The sequence below is a fragment of the Trichinella spiralis genome, assembly GCF_000181795.1.
Source record: "Trichinella spiralis strain ISS 195 chromosome Unknown Scfld5, whole genome shotgun sequence".
Lineage (NCBI taxonomy): Eukaryota > Metazoa > Nematoda > Enoplea > Trichinellida > Trichinellidae > Trichinella > Trichinella spiralis.
In genome coordinates, this window is record NW_003526944.1 from 5,350,378 (window position 1) to 5,367,835 (window position 17,458).

The following is a 17,458-nucleotide window of genomic DNA, read 5'->3' on the forward strand; positions in this document are numbered from 1 at the left end:
AGACGTACGGTGTACAATGTTCCATCAGAGGGTAAGGAAAGTTCAAAGCTTGTGCTGATCAGGCGGGGACCCCTGTACCGTACTCATGTCGTCTGATGTTCCAAGTGCATTATCTCCCGAATCTTTTATTAAGGGTGGCGTGCGCTGACACCAGTTTCGAGCAACACTGGCTTAACAGATGTTGCAGATTCCATTTTCTCGTTTACTATCAGGCCGCACACAATCATCCTAAGGTCGAATGGATGTCTATGGGCTCCCTTCTTTTTCCGCGATTTATTTTCTGATCTATCAACTCATAGTAATGTCCAAGCCAATGAAAACGTTTAAAGCTTTGGAACTTCATCTGATGTCGTCGACAAACTGCAACGTTTCCAATCGTTTCGACTGATAACGTTGTGCTTTTTGACACTTGTTGTGATCTCCACACAGTGATTCGACGAGAATTCTTTCAGTCAGATTGCTTAGACTGAGTACTTCCACAATGCTTTTCTTGACGAATGAACAAACGCTGGTGGCAATGTCAAACACGACATTACACGTGAAGAAATTAACTTTTAGACTAACTTTCCACTCCACGGCAAACGCTTCGTTACACCATTCATACTTTCGCATCATGAGAAAGGAAAGAAATCTAAGCAATTTATAAATGCATTGAGTCACTATAAAAAGCTTTAAACTGATCTTGAAATACTTAACCATCATTTTAAAGGAAAAAAATGACCATAATTGAGTGGCATGCATTTTGCATTTATTTTTCTAGCAGTTGAAATATTCATAACATGTAATCATAATGCTAAAAAATATTGTGCCTGATTTTACGACTTAATTGCAAAAAATCATTATCTTTCAAGTATCAGTACAATCAAACTTGAGGACAATCATTATTTGTAAAAAACATACCGCATGCAATTTCATTTCGATTGAGTTTAACACTTGAAGAGAACTTTGTTTGCACATATTTGTTTCATATTGAAATTTGTCGTAGATAATAATTATGTTTTTAATATATCAGAAGTGATAAAGTTTTATTATTTTGTCATATGTGAACAATCAAAATGAAAAGTGTTATCAGATACTAACGTCATTCACATGTGCAAGGGAATGAAAATTGCATTCCATCAAAAAAGGCTCCTGGAATCTCTTTCAAAAATCAGTATTTTATTCCTGAAACCTGGAATAGGCAACTATCTGCAAAAAATATGAATTAAAATTAAATATTTTTATTTCATTCGATTAATTAAACTTTTTACGGCAAGTATAATGATAGGTATAAAATACATTTTATTTAAAATACGCTTTACGTAATTAATAATTGTTTCGATAATTTCAGTTATAATTGAAAAGACTTTACAATTGAAATAAAGTGATTTTCACAATTTTCAATTAATTTAAAAATATCAATTTTATTACAAAAATATTAATGGTATAATGCATCCTTTATCATCAATTACAACTGCATGACGTTGTCTAATAAACATTGATTTCATTTGCGACCGGGTGGTTATATGAACGCAAAGTGAAAATGAATATTTTGCTGCACTTTATGCTTGCAGCAGCACTTTATTGCCATCAGTAAGTACAGTTTCTGCCTATTGGATAATAATTCTAATGGATTAGGAACTTATGCTATTTCCTTATGTGTAGAGCAGTGATTTCTATGTATTATCATTAGTCACAAAAATTCCCTAAGTTAGTACACAAATCCAAAAATGATTATTTTCTATAACTTTCTCAGTACCAGTTAATTCTCAGCTTCGACAGAATACAGCATATTTTAAAGTATCAGCATTTAAACCATTTTGATGTCATGTGTCTGTGCTGTTTAAAGTGAATGTTGTTTAAATTTACAATCTTTGGGCAAAATATTCATTTGAATTCAGCTTTATCAGATATTTCATATTGTTCTACCGGGACACTAAGCTTCTCTGAGTTAGCGATGGCATTTCTGAATGTACCTGTAGTTACTTCTACCTTAGAGGTCCAAATTCTTATGCTGTTGATTGCTTTCGCTGCAATGATTGCATTTTTGGTTCTTTGCGGATGGTGTAGCAAAGGAGAAAGAGATGGAAATGAACAAGCACCTCCTCTAAGACAACCACAACCATTATATCCTTGCTATCCACCTGGGCAGGTGTATCAACAGCAAATGGGAGCACCGGGATTCATGCCTATGCCTGTTCCTAATTACACTGCAGGACCTCCTCCGACAATTCTGACACAATTTCCAGCTGCTGCACCAGCACCACCGCCTGCATCTGTGGAACCTGAAGGTGGAGTCGATCCTGAGTTAGAAAGCATGGCTAAAGGTCAGTCTGCTAGAGATACAATGGCGGACGTTCCATCTATCAAAGACCATTTACCACCAAAGCGAAAACCGTACTGAACGTTAGTCAGTTATTCTTTTTTCTGTGACGTTCACTTTTCTACTCACGTAAATTTCATTTCATTCTTTCACTATCACATGTGTGCTTATTTTTATTTTGTTATGCAAGTTCAAAGTATCATTATTTTATAATGCATTAAAGTAAAATTAATTTTTATATGTGCAAGCCTTCTACTGCAATGTAATTTTTTCAATGAATTAAATGATGTGATAGATTTTGTATTTCCAACAAGGCTTAAATATTTCGTAATCAAATTTTCCAAATGAATGCTTGTTAATTAATAACCTGAGAGTACAATGGAATTTATACAATTTCATTTTATTACTTTTCAAGGCCTACTGCAGATCTACATAAAATTGCATAACACAGGCTTGGTTGCGTTTCATTTACAACATTTAGTTTTGCTGCAGCTGTAATGGAATTTATGCTAAAAGTTAATTTATCTTTTTTGTCATATCTTTTTCATTATGTCAGTCTGTACGTGTGTTTTGATAAGTAGTGATGAGAATTGAATTTTTTTCTGCACAATTAATGGACATGATACTTTTCTCAGACGTGAGCATCGTGTGCACATCATCTTTTGTATCTCTTATTATTATTATATTTTTTAATTCTACTTATTTACTTATTCTGCGGATGTAGTTGGTCTTTCATTTAGATGATGTAAAATGGATATTTATTTATAATAGCATCTGACTGGTCGAATCCGTGCTTGAAAACCATTACATTCCTATAAATAGTTGTGCACGTCACGAGAGTAAGTTTATGAAAATATGATTATAAACTTGCCTACGGCAGTTTGATGCAAGCACTTTGCAGTATTCAGACCCAGAAGTGATTTCTGTACATAAATCTCTGTTTTTCCAACAGTTGCCTATTATTATGCAAATATTCGCAGAAGAACAGCGCTATCATTACTGCAATGCGTTCAATTTCAGTGCTGCACTTGAAAAATACGCTGTGAGTGATGGCCCTTAATGCGTAGTTGCTTTGATCAGTTTGGTATGTGGTTTATGGTCCTCTGACCCGGATTGGTAGTACTAGTGGAGTGGCTATCATCGTTCTAATGGATCAAGTCATACTGAGTGCGCAATATTCTGCTGGAACGCTTGTATGGTAGTTTTTCCATGAGTACGTTTTAATTGAAGGCATGGGAAAGTTGCAAGGTGAGCCAAGCTTTGAATTTCAGCAAAGTGGCCATTAAGAAGTTACCAAAATTTGTCAAATAGGACGCATTACAATGATAACCAGTGGAAGGTTTGCGACAACGAATATAATTCATTGCAACGACAGCCATTGATATTTTCCTTGCTTTTAAGCTAGTTAAATTTGGTGACATGTCGAGCGGCGGTTTTTGTGTTGAACGTGAGCAGACAATTTTAACATATTTGGTACTGAGTCTTAAAATTATAGTTATAATAGCATGTTTATTTCATGTTGCTTGCTTTCAGCTTTCTGATTACAAAAGAACCCATAAAGTCTTGGATCAGTAGAAGAAACAGCGCTTGTAATGCAGGATAACTATGCTTTTATTTGAACAAAAATGACATACTGGTACCTAAGGCACGCGCACACACGCCTTCCCTCATTAACTGACTATCCGCCGTTTTGACTGTACTCCCAGTGTCTTCGAACATAATTATCTGATACATCTCATGATCTTAAGATTAATCTTAATATAAGATCATCCACATATTTCTGCTTCCTATGCGTTCTTGTCGATCGTCTTAATGGTGGAATCCAATGTTCAATCGTTCCATTTTTTATTTGTGGTCTCCGTGGTTTTCCAGGTTCGTGTTCTTCCATCTTCAGCACTTACTGACTCAAGAGTAGAAATGGACTCAGCGTCCTTGGTCGGTATTTTGGCATTCTTAGATGGTCACTCTTGCTTTCTGTTTTGTAGCCATAGCTTGTCAGTGTAGCGCATTTTCCCCCTTGCTCTACTGACACCACATAATTTCGAGGAATTCACTAATTGTGTAAGGGAGCCATCTCGCTCCAGTTCCACAACTTTTCCAAACAACGTGCCACGGACAGCCAGCCCCCTGTCTTTCCTTCATTCTCTTTTGATTGCATCTTTTCTCTTACATCTCAGTAAGTCACGCATATTCTTTTGTGCGTACATCTGATAATTGTTTACCATGTATTCAACTTTTGATTCTATTCTTGACCAACAAACAACTTTTTGCCAATGATTTTGTTTGTACAATTCCTCTATTCGCTGCGCGTAACAATGGCAGTACTTTGTTTTTGAGACTTGGAATTATTATGCTGTTCCCCACAAGAAACAGCCTCTCTGAACAGACATTTCATTCTTTTTGTTCACGAAAGGTTTAAATTCTTGTGTTTATTCATTGGTATTGTAGCCATGTTGCATCCCTCTCAACATTATTGCAAGAATGGGATCTCTCACCGTTGCATCTGCAATTGACTTTGAATCCAGTGGCTGTCCCTAAGTGTAGATTTCAAAAATAGCACTTCTTTAGGTTGTGGGATCTGCGTTTTACAACTTTCATTTAATGATGTCAGTCTGCTCATGGAGTGGGCGTTTGCATTTATTTTGCTTTCCCGTTCTATATTCAACATAATTGTATGAGCTTAGCATGAGCGTCCATCTCAAAATTCAAGATGGGAACATGTTTGGAATTTGTCAATTTGGGTGGAAAAGACCTAGAAGCGGTTTGTGGTCTGTTGTTATTTTAAACGATCAGTCTGCCAGGTACTGATAGAATTTTTTGATTCCAAAACTGATCGCCCGTGCCTCCCTGTCTAACTGTGAGTAGATTTTTCACTTTTCTGCAAGATTCGCGATCCATATGCTATCGGTGCTTTTATTTCATCTGACAGTTTATGTGCCAACACTGCAGTAACACAGAAAGCTAAAACAACACCAGCTAGTATCAATGGTAGGTCTGTTGAATAGCGTGTTAACACATTGTGTGACATGAGTAATTTCTCTGCCACCTCGAAAGATTTTACATGTTTCCCTCTCAATTCCCAGGGTACCTCTTTTTTCAACAGTTGGAATAGTGGTTTCAGCACTGCTGATTTGTTTGGTAAAAATCGTTCGTAAAAATCCAGCATTACAAGAAAAACCTCTAACTCTTTTCTGTTTCCTGGGGTTCTAAAATTCTTCATCCGCCTGATCTTCTCATTCGTTGGGTGTATTCCCTTTGAATCAATTTTAAATCCCAAAAATGACAGTTTCAAGTGTGAACTGCATTTTTCTTTGTTTAACCGCAGTCTGGTTTCCCTCAGTCGTTGCACAACTGCTCTCACTTGTTCCAATGATAAGCCTCATTTTTCTCCGCTATCAACATGTCGTCTAAATACACTATCGTGTCCCTTATTTGACATGATTGACTGCATTAGTCTTTAAAAAGATAATTAGTGCTCATCACTAGATCATCAAAGGGGAGCCTTTACACTTTACATAATCCACGTTGAGTATATAAGGTAAGCAATAGGGGCGACGATTCATTCACTAAGACTTTTGTATAAGCTCTGTCCAAATCCAATTTTGTGAACAGTTTTTCTTCTGCTAGTTCTGCGAAAACGTCATTGATTGTTGGTAAGGAGTACACATCTGTTTTTATTGCTGGGTTCACTGTTCCTTTATAGTTCCCGCATAGATGAATTTTACTATTTGCTTTTACTACAGATACAATGAGTGACGCCCACTTAGAGTAGCTGATAGCAACCAACACTTTTTCTTCCACCAGCCTATCTACCTCCTTCCACTTTGTTTTTCAAAGCAAATGGGACTTGTCTATGGTGCAAAAATGTTGGTTTTGCATCTTTATCAACAATTACTTCTAGTGGTCGATCTGTATACTTGCCCACTCCTTCACTGACGACATCCAGAAATCTTCCATGAGTGCTCCAGCTAAATTCTTTGTCAACATGTTTGCCTTGCAACTTTTATGTTGAGTGCATCGAACCAATTTCTGCCTATTAAACTTGGACCTCTGCCTTTTATTACCATTAAGGGTAATATCTGCTTCCTCATTTTATATTCAACTACTATGTCCATCTCTCTTAGCATTTCTAGCCGTTGCTGCGTCCACTTATGAAAAAAAAACTTCTGACTTCCTTATTTGTTCTAAAGATTGTCTGATACGGGCGTTCACTTATGAGTGAATAGTCAGTCTATCTTATGCGTCAGTCTATCTCGATTTGTAGATTTTCTCTGTCCAATTCTACTTTTAGTTGGAATTTCTGCTTGCTCGCTCCATCCATATTCAAAATCTATTCATCAGGCTGTTCAGGCCCATCCACCATGAAGTGTGTGCTATGTCTCTTGCCTTTTTGCCATAGATTATTTGTGGCCCTATTATTCTGATTTTTATTTTTGTGAAAACATGCCTATTCCAGGTCACCTTTTCTCTTACAGAATCTGCATACGGCATTTACATATGGACATTCTAGCGGCCCATTTTCCCTGAGGCAATGAGAACAACGAGCGTTTGCATTCTCTTTATCCAATTTGCTCGCCTTGCCCTTTCCGTTTGCATTGCTCAGCATATGATACTGATCCATTTGGAACAAATTCTTTTAGCGTACCACATAACAGTCCACTTTATAGATATGACGAATCCACTGTCCGTGGAATCTCATCTTCGTCACCATTTTAATAATGTCATAGATCGGTAAAAGGAACAACACATATTGAACGTGAACTATACTTTTATTTGAACAAAAGTAACACACGCTAGAAATTAAAGCACGCACGCACGCACGCTTACAGTATTCCCAGCGTCTTTCAACATGATGATTGCACCGATATTGATGATTTTTTACTGTTTTTAAATTAGTTGGATTCTACGAAACGAGTTCAAATTGATTTTGATTCGATGAAATTTGAATTGGAAAAACTGTACGAAGATATGCAAGTGTTGCGCTTTCAAAGTGACGAAGCTTCAGAATTGAAAGAGATCGCCGAACGTCAAGTTGAAGAGGCGCTACGTTCGTTGCAGCAAGAACGTGAACAAAGGTTGGCTTTGAAAAAAGAAGTTGACCAGTTGAAAAATGCCGAATTGTTCAATTCGAATATGAGCAATTTGGCGCAAAGCGTTTTTGGTATGCAAATTCTCGTGGACGACAAAGTGTCCAGTCCGGCTATGTTCAAGCAGTTGCAAGCGTCAATGGAAGAAGACGGTGAAAGCGATCATTACCAACCGATGGATTTGTTCAGTGAAATGCATGGCGCGCAAGTGAAAAAACTCGAATTGGAACTCAGTTCAGCTAATCGACAAAGAGAAGAAATGCAAAAACAGCTTGATGTATGCATGCGTCTGCTAAATTGTATTCTGTTTGAAGTTTGTTTTTTAGATTAATTAATTTTTTTTGTGTTTGTTTTTGTTTCAGGAAGCGAATCGATTGGTGGATCAAATCGTGGATGTCGTGAATAGCAGTGTAGCGGAGATGATGTGCCCCATTTGCGGCAATTCTCCGGGAAGTTTCAAAGCTTCATTCAAAGATGACAACAGTAATTGACATTCACGAAAATGCCCTAAGTTAGTACGCAAATCCAAAAATGATTATTTTCTATATCTTTCACAGTACCAGTTAATTTTCAGCTTCAACAGAATACAGCATATTTTAAAGTTTCAGCATTTAAACCATTTTAATGCATGTGTCTGTGCTGTTTAAAGTGAATGTTGTTTAAATTTACAATCTTTAGGCAAAATATTCATTTCAATTCAGCTTTATCAGATATTTCATGTTGTTCTACCGGGACACTAAGCTTCTCTGAGTTAGCGATGGCATTTCTGAATGTACCTGTAGTTACTTCTACCTTAGAGGTCCAAATTCTTATGCTGTTGATTGCTTTCGCTGCAATGATTGCATTTTTGGTTCTTTGCGGATGGTGTAGCAAACGAGAAAGAGATGGAAATGAACAAGCAGCTCCTCTAAGACAACCACAACCATTATATCCTTGCTATCCACCTGGGCAGGTGTATCAACAGCAAATGGGAGCACCGGGATTCATGCCTATGCCTGTTCCTAATTACACTGCAGGACCACCTCCGACAATTCCGACACAATTTCCAGCTGCTGCACCAGCACCACCGCCTGCATCTGTAGAATCTGAAGATGGAGTTGATCCTGAGCTAGAAGGCATGGCTAAAGGTCAGTCTGCTAGAGATACAATGGCGGACGTCCCATCTATCAAAGACCATTTACCACCAAAGCGAAAACCATTCTGAACGTTAGTCAGTTATTCTTTTTTCAGTGACGTTCACTTTTCTACTCACGTAAATTTCATTTCATTCTTTCACTATCACATGTGTGCTTATTTTGATTTTGTTATGCAAGTTCAAAGTATCATTATTTTATAATGCATAAAAGTAAAATTAATTTTTATATGTGCAAGCGTTCTACTGCCATGTAATTTTTTATATGTTAATTGATGTTTTTTTATTTTCAAAAATTCTCTGATTTCATGTGAATCCTAGTAGATTATAACCTCACAGTACAATGGAACTAAATTTCATTTTCTTTCTTTTTAAAGCCTACTTATGATCTGCATATGATTGCATAACACAAGCCGATTACGTATATTGAAATTCTTTTCTTCTATTTTTAAATAATTATGATCATAAAAGTACATTTTTGTTTTTGATGAAACATATTCATCAAACAACTGTAAATAAATGAAACTACAATGTCGAAATGTTTGAAAACAAAATTACTGTACGCGTTTCTGACTAATGTATTGTTTTAAATTTAAAAAAATTGTATTAGGAAAAATCTACACAAAAGGAAAATATTCTTTTCTCCATATTAGATCTTACTTTGACTACATTATGAGATTTTCAGTGGTGGATTGAATAAATATATCCTATTAAAATGTTATTTCATAGCTCAGTTTAACTCTTCTATTTTCCCTGATTTAAATACTAATGAATTATATTAATTTGCAACCATTGAATGTCACTTAATCTATTTTCCCTTACACTACTTTACACAGTTCATTGATTTCTAAATTTCTCCCATTGTTTCTTTTGATTCTTGCTTATTTTAACTTTTTTCTCTCTTATATTGTACACTTTATTGCTTTTTCCCAATTTGTTTCTCAAAATATTTTTTTCTAATTCTTTTATTTTTACTTCAACTTTATAAAAACTCTGACACATCAAAAGCACTGCATACAAATACGTAAACCCGTAATAAAGCGTAATGCACATGAAGAATCAAGAACAAAATTGGAGGAAGCCACGACCAGGTTAAGGATGCATAGGTTGTATCGAATCATTTGTTGGTCAAATGAGGTAAGTATATTCATGTTGCAGAAGATACGATTTAGCGATGTCGAGTGAGGAAGGTTCTTCATTACAAAGACACAATGAATACAATATATTACCATGCTCACAGACGTAACAAAAGCTCAGTGGTGTGTTATTTTATAACGATGATGTCTATGTAAGATTAGCTAATAGGGGGAATCATGTTTGTCATTACTGGATTCCAGCCAGCAATATTATGTAGTTTGTAAGAACAAAAACATAGCAGTTAAAATAGTAAAATTAAAAGAAAATGCAAACTCTTTCTTTGCTATTTGGGCAGGCAGAGCGCACGCTCCCCTTCAGTGGAGCGGGAAAAGCCTAGGCTTTCCGCGCTGAAGAGGCGGGTGAGACTTAGTCGTTTCACCTGCCTCAGATGTGCGGGCAGTTTAGTGTTTAACCTCTCTCCCAGGAGAGGGAAGATTGTACGTTTTGCCTGCCATCCACAGGGGGGAGATTTTACATGTTTCCTTGCCTTCGGGAATGAGGTGATGCGACCCGGGTGCAACGGGATCGGTCAACTGAAATTTCATCCTCTATTGTCATGCTGAGAGTCCCCTGACTTGCGGCCCTTCTAAAATCAGCTACTCGTTACGAGGGACCTTTAATCCGGTGCCCCAACGCATCTTCAGAGAGTGGCGTGCCCTGAGATCAATGACTGAACGAAGAAACAAACGACCAAAGCGAAACAAATGCGAAACCCACGTTATATAAATTGCTTGCTAACAGCAATATTTGTGATCACTGAACAGCAACCACATGACATGACAGTCATGTGCTTATCCATTTGACAGCGGATCACATACAACGAAAAGAATCACTGACAGTCTTGTACTGAGACAACATGGATTTACTTCGATGTTCGAATGGATGCGTAATATGCAAATCAGAGTTGCTTAAAGCCCGCTTTCTTTCCTGGCACTTGTCATTCTTTTAACGTATAAGTAGTCTAACCGTTTTATATTGCATAGATTTTTTAAAAATCAAAATCACTTAATATTTCTGCACCGATTACGATTGTTGATATTCAAAAATTGAATAAATTAAGAGAAAAACAATTGTTGCACATTAATATTATTAATGATATGCATTGTAATCAGGGAAAGTAAAAGAGTTAAGGTGAGCTACGGAACTATGGAATAACATTTGAATAAAACGTATTTATCCATTGTTACGTTACAAATCTCATAATATAGTCAAAATATGGCCAAATATGGAGACAACAATGTTTACCTTTTGTGCAGATTTTTCTTCGTATAACTTTTTTCTAAATTTAAAACAGTACATTAGTCTGAAACGCCTATATAAATTTTGTATTCAAACATTTTGGCATTGTAGTTTTAATATCAAACATTTTTTTATAAAAAAGTTTCATCAAAAATAAAGCTGTGCTTTTTATGATATTAATCGCTTCAAATATAAAGGGTATTTAAATAAAAGTATTATGAAATTGTAAAAAATGGGTGAAAAATGAAAAATTAAATGAAAATAATAATTCGTACTTTAATTATAAATATAAAAATTGCTTTATTGAAATCAGCACTGGCGACGTCCGTTACATCAGAAGCGGAGTGGATAAAGCAGAACAAAAAAATACTCATGCAACCACTTGAATTCTGGAAGTAGAGTTCAAATGCAGCCACCCTACGCATCACAACTTTTCAAACAGAATTCATATATTAAATAGCAAAAATCACATATTAATTATAAAATGGAATGTATCTATTTTGATGCTGCAGATAAACTTAAATATCCATAGAAAAATTAATTTTTTCATAGATATTTCTTTTTTAATATATTGTATTCAAACAAATTTATTAAAAATCAATGATAAAAGCAAGAACAATAATATTTTGTTCTAATTATAAATATGAAAATTATTTCATAAAATTCGGCAGTGGAGACGTCCGCTTGTTCGTATTCCACTGATGGTTGATATAGTGGTTTGTGCACTCTTACAAAGTGAACAAACTCGCTGCACCACAGAACAAAAAAGAAAGAGAACAGCGAAGTTTCTTATTGATTTACGTGGCAAGTAGTAGCCATATGAAGCATTCTCTGACTTTATTTACGGCCCTCAGTAACTAATAAAGTCCGTTTTAATTGCTGAAAACTATTCTCATTTTTCTAATTGTTACATTTTTTCAAAATGCTGTATTTTAATTTTGCAAATAATAATCTTTTAATTAAGAAGCAATTAAAGTGATTCACTTTAAGTGGGATGGTTCTAGATAAATTTTATTTGGTAATTTGAGTGCTAAGATATTGGAATGGTGTTTCCATTATTTTTTCCGCAATTTCTCGAACGTTAAACACTAAAACACGGTACGGATATGTTTGCAATAGTTGTATGATCCTTTCTGATAGATTCAAGTGATTTTTGTAAGGAAAAAATGTTCTCTGAAAATATTGAAATTTTGTGGGCTTTTCTGTTTTGTGAAAAGCTGCGAAAAGCCTTTTCAGCCGAAGCAAAGCCCATACAGAACATTATCCAAAACTGCTTTTTATTAATAAAGTTTGCACTTCTGTTCCAATGCTCATCATTTATATCAAAGGAAAAAAAAGATAATGTTGTAACTTCTTGTTGACTTTTATATACACGCTTTATTCATTTGCTTGTTATATTTTCCAAAATTATTAAATCTGTTATGATTTACTTCATTCAACACCTTTTAATGATATGAAATCAATGCCAAGATCCCAATCATCCAGTAACAATGTCTTTCGATCAAAATGCGATCACACCCCGTTTTTACAACTTTTCAAATAGAATTCATCCAAAAAATAGCAAAAGAAAATCATATACATAAATAATGAAATATTTTTATTTTCATGTTGGGAGTAAATTTAAATTTTCATTATCAAATTAATTTTTTGATATGTGATTTCTTCTCTCATATGTTTCTAATAATTATCAACAGTAAATATCATGAGCAATAATATTTTGCTTTAATTATGAATATGAAAATTATTTCACTCCACTTGGCAGTGGAAACGTCCGCTTGTTCGTATTCCACTGGTGGTTGACTTGTTGGTTGGTGCGCTCTTACAAGGTGTACCGAACGTTGCCAAGATCACGTGTATGCATTGTCCCCAATGCATACTTTCTGAAATTTGTTAAGCAACTGAATATCTCCCGCTTGAAAATCGAGGGATATTTCCCGCCACAGATCAGGCAGATGGCTCACTAGTGTTTCATCACTTTGATCAATTTTTTTTTTATTTTGCATCAACAAAGAGATTATGTAAATTACATTTTTATGGTCTGGTAAATTTTCTTTGTCAAAAGGAGAAGCCAGAGTCTTTAGATTTTTGTGAAAAGCTTTTCGATATAAATTCCATTTATGTGGGACATTTTTGAATTTTCAAATCTGAAATTCAGACATTCGAGGGCGTGTTTTGTCTGGGTCATTTTGTTGTTGTGGCGTTCAGCGAGACAGCGCTTTTAAATTGTCCTCATTGGGTGAATTTAATAATGCTTCTCAATTCTTCTTTCAAAGCATTTGAAATTATTCTATTCCAATAATGCGATGCATACGCCGGATTATCCGTTCATTGCACGTGAATTTTTATTGTTTATATTGCATCAGCATTCCATTGGAATTCATAGTCAAAAATAATTTCCAATGCTATTTTCTAGCGCTCCATTATGCAAATAAGGGTCGATTGAAAATTGTCTTATCATCATTAATGGTGCGCAGGTATGTTCGATTTAGGTGGCAACTGGTAGCGTCGTAAAAAGTTCTCTGAATTTATTCACTGCGTTTAGTAACTAATGAACTCGGTATTTTTATTGTTGTAAATAATACATTTTTCTGAAAGCTACTTGAAACTCTCTATATATAATCTTTATGCTAACGTTCATTAAGACAAGCAGAACAAGTGAAGATAAGAAGAATATGCGGTTCCGCCGTGGGTCCCCCATTCTGTAAGTCTGGGCTTGGGATACTTCAAAAGAGTGATGTTATCCCATAGTTTAATTTAGTTAACGACAAACCTGCATAACTGAGTTTTGAATTATTGCAGTACTTGGTCATTCACGCAGCAAAATTTATGTATCCAACTTTTCATTTTCGTTCATTTTCTAATTTTTGATTTCCTTTTTTCACATTTTACATTTAGTTTTGTTTTCAATACTTTCCAAAGTAGATTGTTTTCATTTTAATTTTTCAAACCCATTCATTCAAACTTGACTTGTTCCAATCTATGTTGAGCAACACTGAGGGCTTGTCTGCTATATTAGGTCCCAAAAGGTGCATATAAATGGGCAGCAATTTATTCAGCTAACACCTATTTTGCAACATCTCAAATGGAAAATGCAGAACAGCTAATATCATAAATTAATAATAAAAGGCAATCGTTTTATTTTTATGAAACGTACGAATTTAAATTATATTAAAATTCATTTTTTGGCAAATATTTGTTTATCAAAAATAATCTTTACTTCATTTGATTGTTTTTCTTTTGTTTCAGTGTTTTAAGAAAACAGTCATTCATAAATTGAAAGAATTTATAGGAATCACAGTCTTAAATTGTTCAAAATGCTAGAATGGTCAACATCCATTCATTTGATTTATTTCTTTCGTTACATCATCCACATCATTACGTTGCTATTTTATGTTTGCATATGTGCATCATCAATTACAAACTGTGCAAAACTTTACCACAGTAATTATTACATTATTCGTAAACAATAAATATCATTGAATTGCTGAAAAAAAGTCAAATTAGATTATGTATTATGCATATATTAAAAGTTCAGGCTTGTGGTGAGCTATAGCTGCAATGTAAACGAACTTCAACTTCTTTACCAGAATTTTCATGCAAATTTTTGATCGTCGACTGGACGTTAGTTTAATAATCATAATCATCAGAAACTTTTCAATTATATGCAGTTGAAGGTTGAAATTATTAACATTTCAATTTTTTCATTTTCTGCAGTTATCCTGGTGTAACTGTAGAATACGTTCAATTTTTCAATTTACACTTTACACTTGCAAATGGCGTTGAATTTCCATGTGAACTCAACTGCTAGCATCACCAAGCCGAGTGATTTCTATTATGCATGTAAGAAAAATCATTGTTTTCTATACCATAAGTTATTTAACTTTATTATTACTTAATATTAATTTTTTATTCTACATCATCAAAGACTTTTTCTCCGAATAATTTTGTTTGTCAGAATGCGCAGCCATATACTTTTTATTTTTTGCAATGTTTTATTTATATAGGTCGTTTTTGAAATTTGAAATTCAAGTTAAGACATGCGGAGGCGTGTTTTGGCTAAGGCAATGTTTTTGTTATGGCGTATTTTTGTCAGATTGTTTATATTTTGACGTAATTTCAAATTTCAAGGTCATTTTTGAATTTTCAAATAAATGCCATTGATTGTTTAATTTGTCACTCAGTCTGAATTGCTTCTTCAAATTATTACTTTTTCTCTCTTCTTACAACAAGCCAGCATTTAATATAAAATTATTATGCATTTTATTTCTTGTATTTATATTATTTTTTAATATTTAAAATATATTTCGTAATAAAGATGAAATTAGTGTTTCCGCAATGAGAATTGCTTTTACGTTTGGCAGTGCTACAATCAAATTTTCTTCTAAACAGAGTGTATCAATGAAAAATATGCACTAGTGATATTTATCAGCAGAAATAAATCAAATAAAAATTTGCATGCTAAGTCGTTCGCTTTACTGACTTATTGGAAGTAATTTTAGTTTGAGACTGTCCGTGGAGGGAAGCACAGCGTTTCGATTGGCAAATTGACTGAAGAGCAACGTTGAACGCCAAACGCTAGATTTACTTTCTATTCATTCTTATTTTTTGGAATAATTTCTGAAAAATAATTTTTCAGTCAAAACCAAACAGCATGAACATCAACGATGAGAAGATGATGCATTTTGCGGTAAGTGGCAGTTTTTTCACTTTTATGTCATAATCACTTAACAATGCAATTGAGAATCGATATTGAGCATAATTTTTCAATATATTCTCCATGAATTCTCTATATGAAATGAAAGCTGATTTAATAAACGTCAAATTTCCTAATAATTAAGTTCGATTAAATTCACCCCGTACGCACTGTTTATCTATTATTAGAATGTGGTCTTTTGAAAATCATCACTTCACTAGCTAACAAACATGCACGTTCAATTTTCCGTAAGATGTTGCAGTTTTATTATTTTCACACTTTTATTTATAAAAAAGGTTTTATCAAAAACAAAACTGTGCTTATATGATATTAATCATTTCAATATATATAAACGGTAAGTATTTAAATAAAAATATAATAAAATTCTAAACAAACATAATGTTTAAAATAAAAAAATGAATGGCAATAATAATTTGTATACTTCATTATAAATATAAAAAAAAGTTTTATTCCACTTGGCGATGGAGACGTCCGCTCGTTCGTAGTCCACTGTGGTTGATGCGGTGATTCTTGTACCTTCATCAGTAATTGAAGAATCAAACAGCTCGAGCTTCTCCGCCTATCTATCCGTCTATCCGTAGTCAAAAATTAACCTAAAGAATACAAAGTAATGGAGGAAAGCAAGCAGCCCCTCACCGTTTTACAACTTTTTAAATAAACTACATACAGAAAATAGCTAACGTCCTATGCTAATAATAGAATGCAATTTTTTATTTTCATGCTGCACGAAAATTTAAATTTTGGTATTAAAAAAATATATATTTCCTTTTTCAAGATGTCGTATTCACATAAATAAAATTAAAAATAAAACGTAAATAACAATAATAATAATAATGTTTAACTGCTATTATAAATATAATAATTATTTTATAATACTTGGCAGTGGAAACGTCCACTTGTTCGTATTCCACTGGAGGTTGATTTGGTGGTTTGTGCACTCTTACAAAGTGAACAATACGCGATGCCATGTGATATCTCTTTTGATTCCATCTCATACGGATGACTTCTCCATTGATGGTCCAGTGCTTTTGCAACAAGTCGGATGAAACAACGTATGACCATCTGTAATATGCAAGGATGGTAACATAATTGCTGTGAACGTCCAACACCAATGGCATTGAAATTTTTCAGAAAAGGTAATTATTTTTGCACTTAGATTTTAATATGCATTATTATATTTTTGTAATAGTTTTTTTCTGTTAAACAGTTTTTTCTCTCGAAAAGTATGAAATTTTGATTTATTTACTTTTTCGTCGATTGATAGACTAGTGTTATGGTCGATGAGAATTTTACTGATGCACAGTTATGGGTCTACTGTTATTGGATGTTTTTTTATTTGTTGTTTTTAGTTTTTAGTGATTCTACACCTGGTATAGGATGTATTGTTCAGTTAAATTAATAAGATTGAGTGTTAAGTGTATGATTAAGCGGTAGCGGGAAAATTCAAAAGTTATGTAAGCAAGCTAGTTGTCATCGTTGTAGACCAGTGTTTCTCAACCTGTGTCAGCGCACGCCCCCCTTAATAAAAGTTCGGCAGTTAATGCCCCCCCTCTAATAAAAAGTAGTACGGTATGTATTCAGTGTACGCAAAGCAACATTTTGCTTCATGGTTGCATCAAGCCAAGCTAGTTTCCACAGTAAAACATTCCTGAATGATTCACAATAAAATTTTAATGAGAATATTGACAATGCTTATTTGCGACTAAGTTGTCTATTCTTGGTGGAGTGGGTGATAAGGTACATCGCAGGTCGCTCTCAACGTTTAGCCTGTTTCGATGTTGCGTATTAAGCGTCATGAGAGCTGAGAATCCCGTTTCACAAAGGTACGTTGAGGAAAAAGGAACCAA

At 34.3% G+C, this 17,458-nt stretch overlaps 6 protein-coding genes across 6 annotated transcripts; 3 read left to right on the plus strand and 3 right to left on the minus strand.

Annotated features, from left to right (window-relative positions):
- Positions 1-339: 339 nt before the first annotated feature.
- On the minus strand, positions 340-612 carry Tsp_09305 (putative cytoplasmic protein). The gene has a single exon (XM_003375678.1). The coding sequence runs from the start codon at positions 610-612 to the stop codon at positions 340-342; it is 273 nt and encodes a 90-aa protein (XP_003375726.1).
- Positions 613-1,936: 1,324 nt separating this feature from the next.
- Positions 1,937-2,383, plus strand: Tsp_09306 (PWWP domain-containing protein 2A). The gene has a single exon (XM_003375679.1). It carries the CDS (start codon positions 1,937-1,939, stop codon positions 2,381-2,383), a length of 447 nt encoding a protein of 148 aa, XP_003375727.1.
- Positions 2,384-3,522: 1,139 nt separating this feature from the next.
- Positions 3,523-4,190, minus strand: Tsp_09307 (eukaryotic initiation factor 4A). Its single transcript, XM_003375680.1, has 3 exons — positions 4,077-4,190; positions 3,933-4,027; positions 3,523-3,784 (listed from the first exon to the last, which is right to left on the minus strand). Exons 1-3 carry the CDS (start codon positions 4,188-4,190, stop codon positions 3,523-3,525), a joined length of 471 nt encoding a protein of 156 aa, XP_003375728.1.
- Positions 4,191-5,153: 963 nt separating this feature from the next.
- Tsp_09308 (eukaryotic initiation factor 4A) lies at positions 5,154-5,685 on the minus strand. Its single transcript, XM_003375681.1, has 2 exons — positions 5,623-5,685; positions 5,154-5,555 (listed from the first exon to the last, which is right to left on the minus strand). The coding sequence occupies exons 1-2, from the start codon at positions 5,683-5,685 to the stop codon at positions 5,154-5,156; spliced, it is 465 nt and encodes a 154-aa protein (XP_003375729.1).
- A 1,286-nt stretch (positions 5,686-6,971) lies between these two features.
- Positions 6,972-8,593, plus strand: Tsp_09309 (eukaryotic initiation factor 4A). Its single transcript, XM_003375682.1, has 4 exons — positions 6,972-7,022; positions 7,199-7,702; positions 7,752-7,872; positions 8,100-8,593. The coding sequence occupies exons 1-4, from the start codon at positions 6,972-6,974 to the stop codon at positions 8,591-8,593; spliced, it is 1,170 nt and encodes a 389-aa protein (XP_003375730.1).
- Positions 8,594-15,548: 6,955 nt separating this feature from the next.
- Positions 15,549-16,192, plus strand: Tsp_09310 (hypothetical protein). The gene is made up of 2 exons (XM_003375683.1): positions 15,549-15,584; positions 16,097-16,192. The coding sequence occupies exons 1-2, from the start codon at positions 15,549-15,551 to the stop codon at positions 16,190-16,192; spliced, it is 132 nt and encodes a 43-aa protein (XP_003375731.1).
- The last annotated feature ends 1,266 nt before the right edge of the window (positions 16,193-17,458 follow it).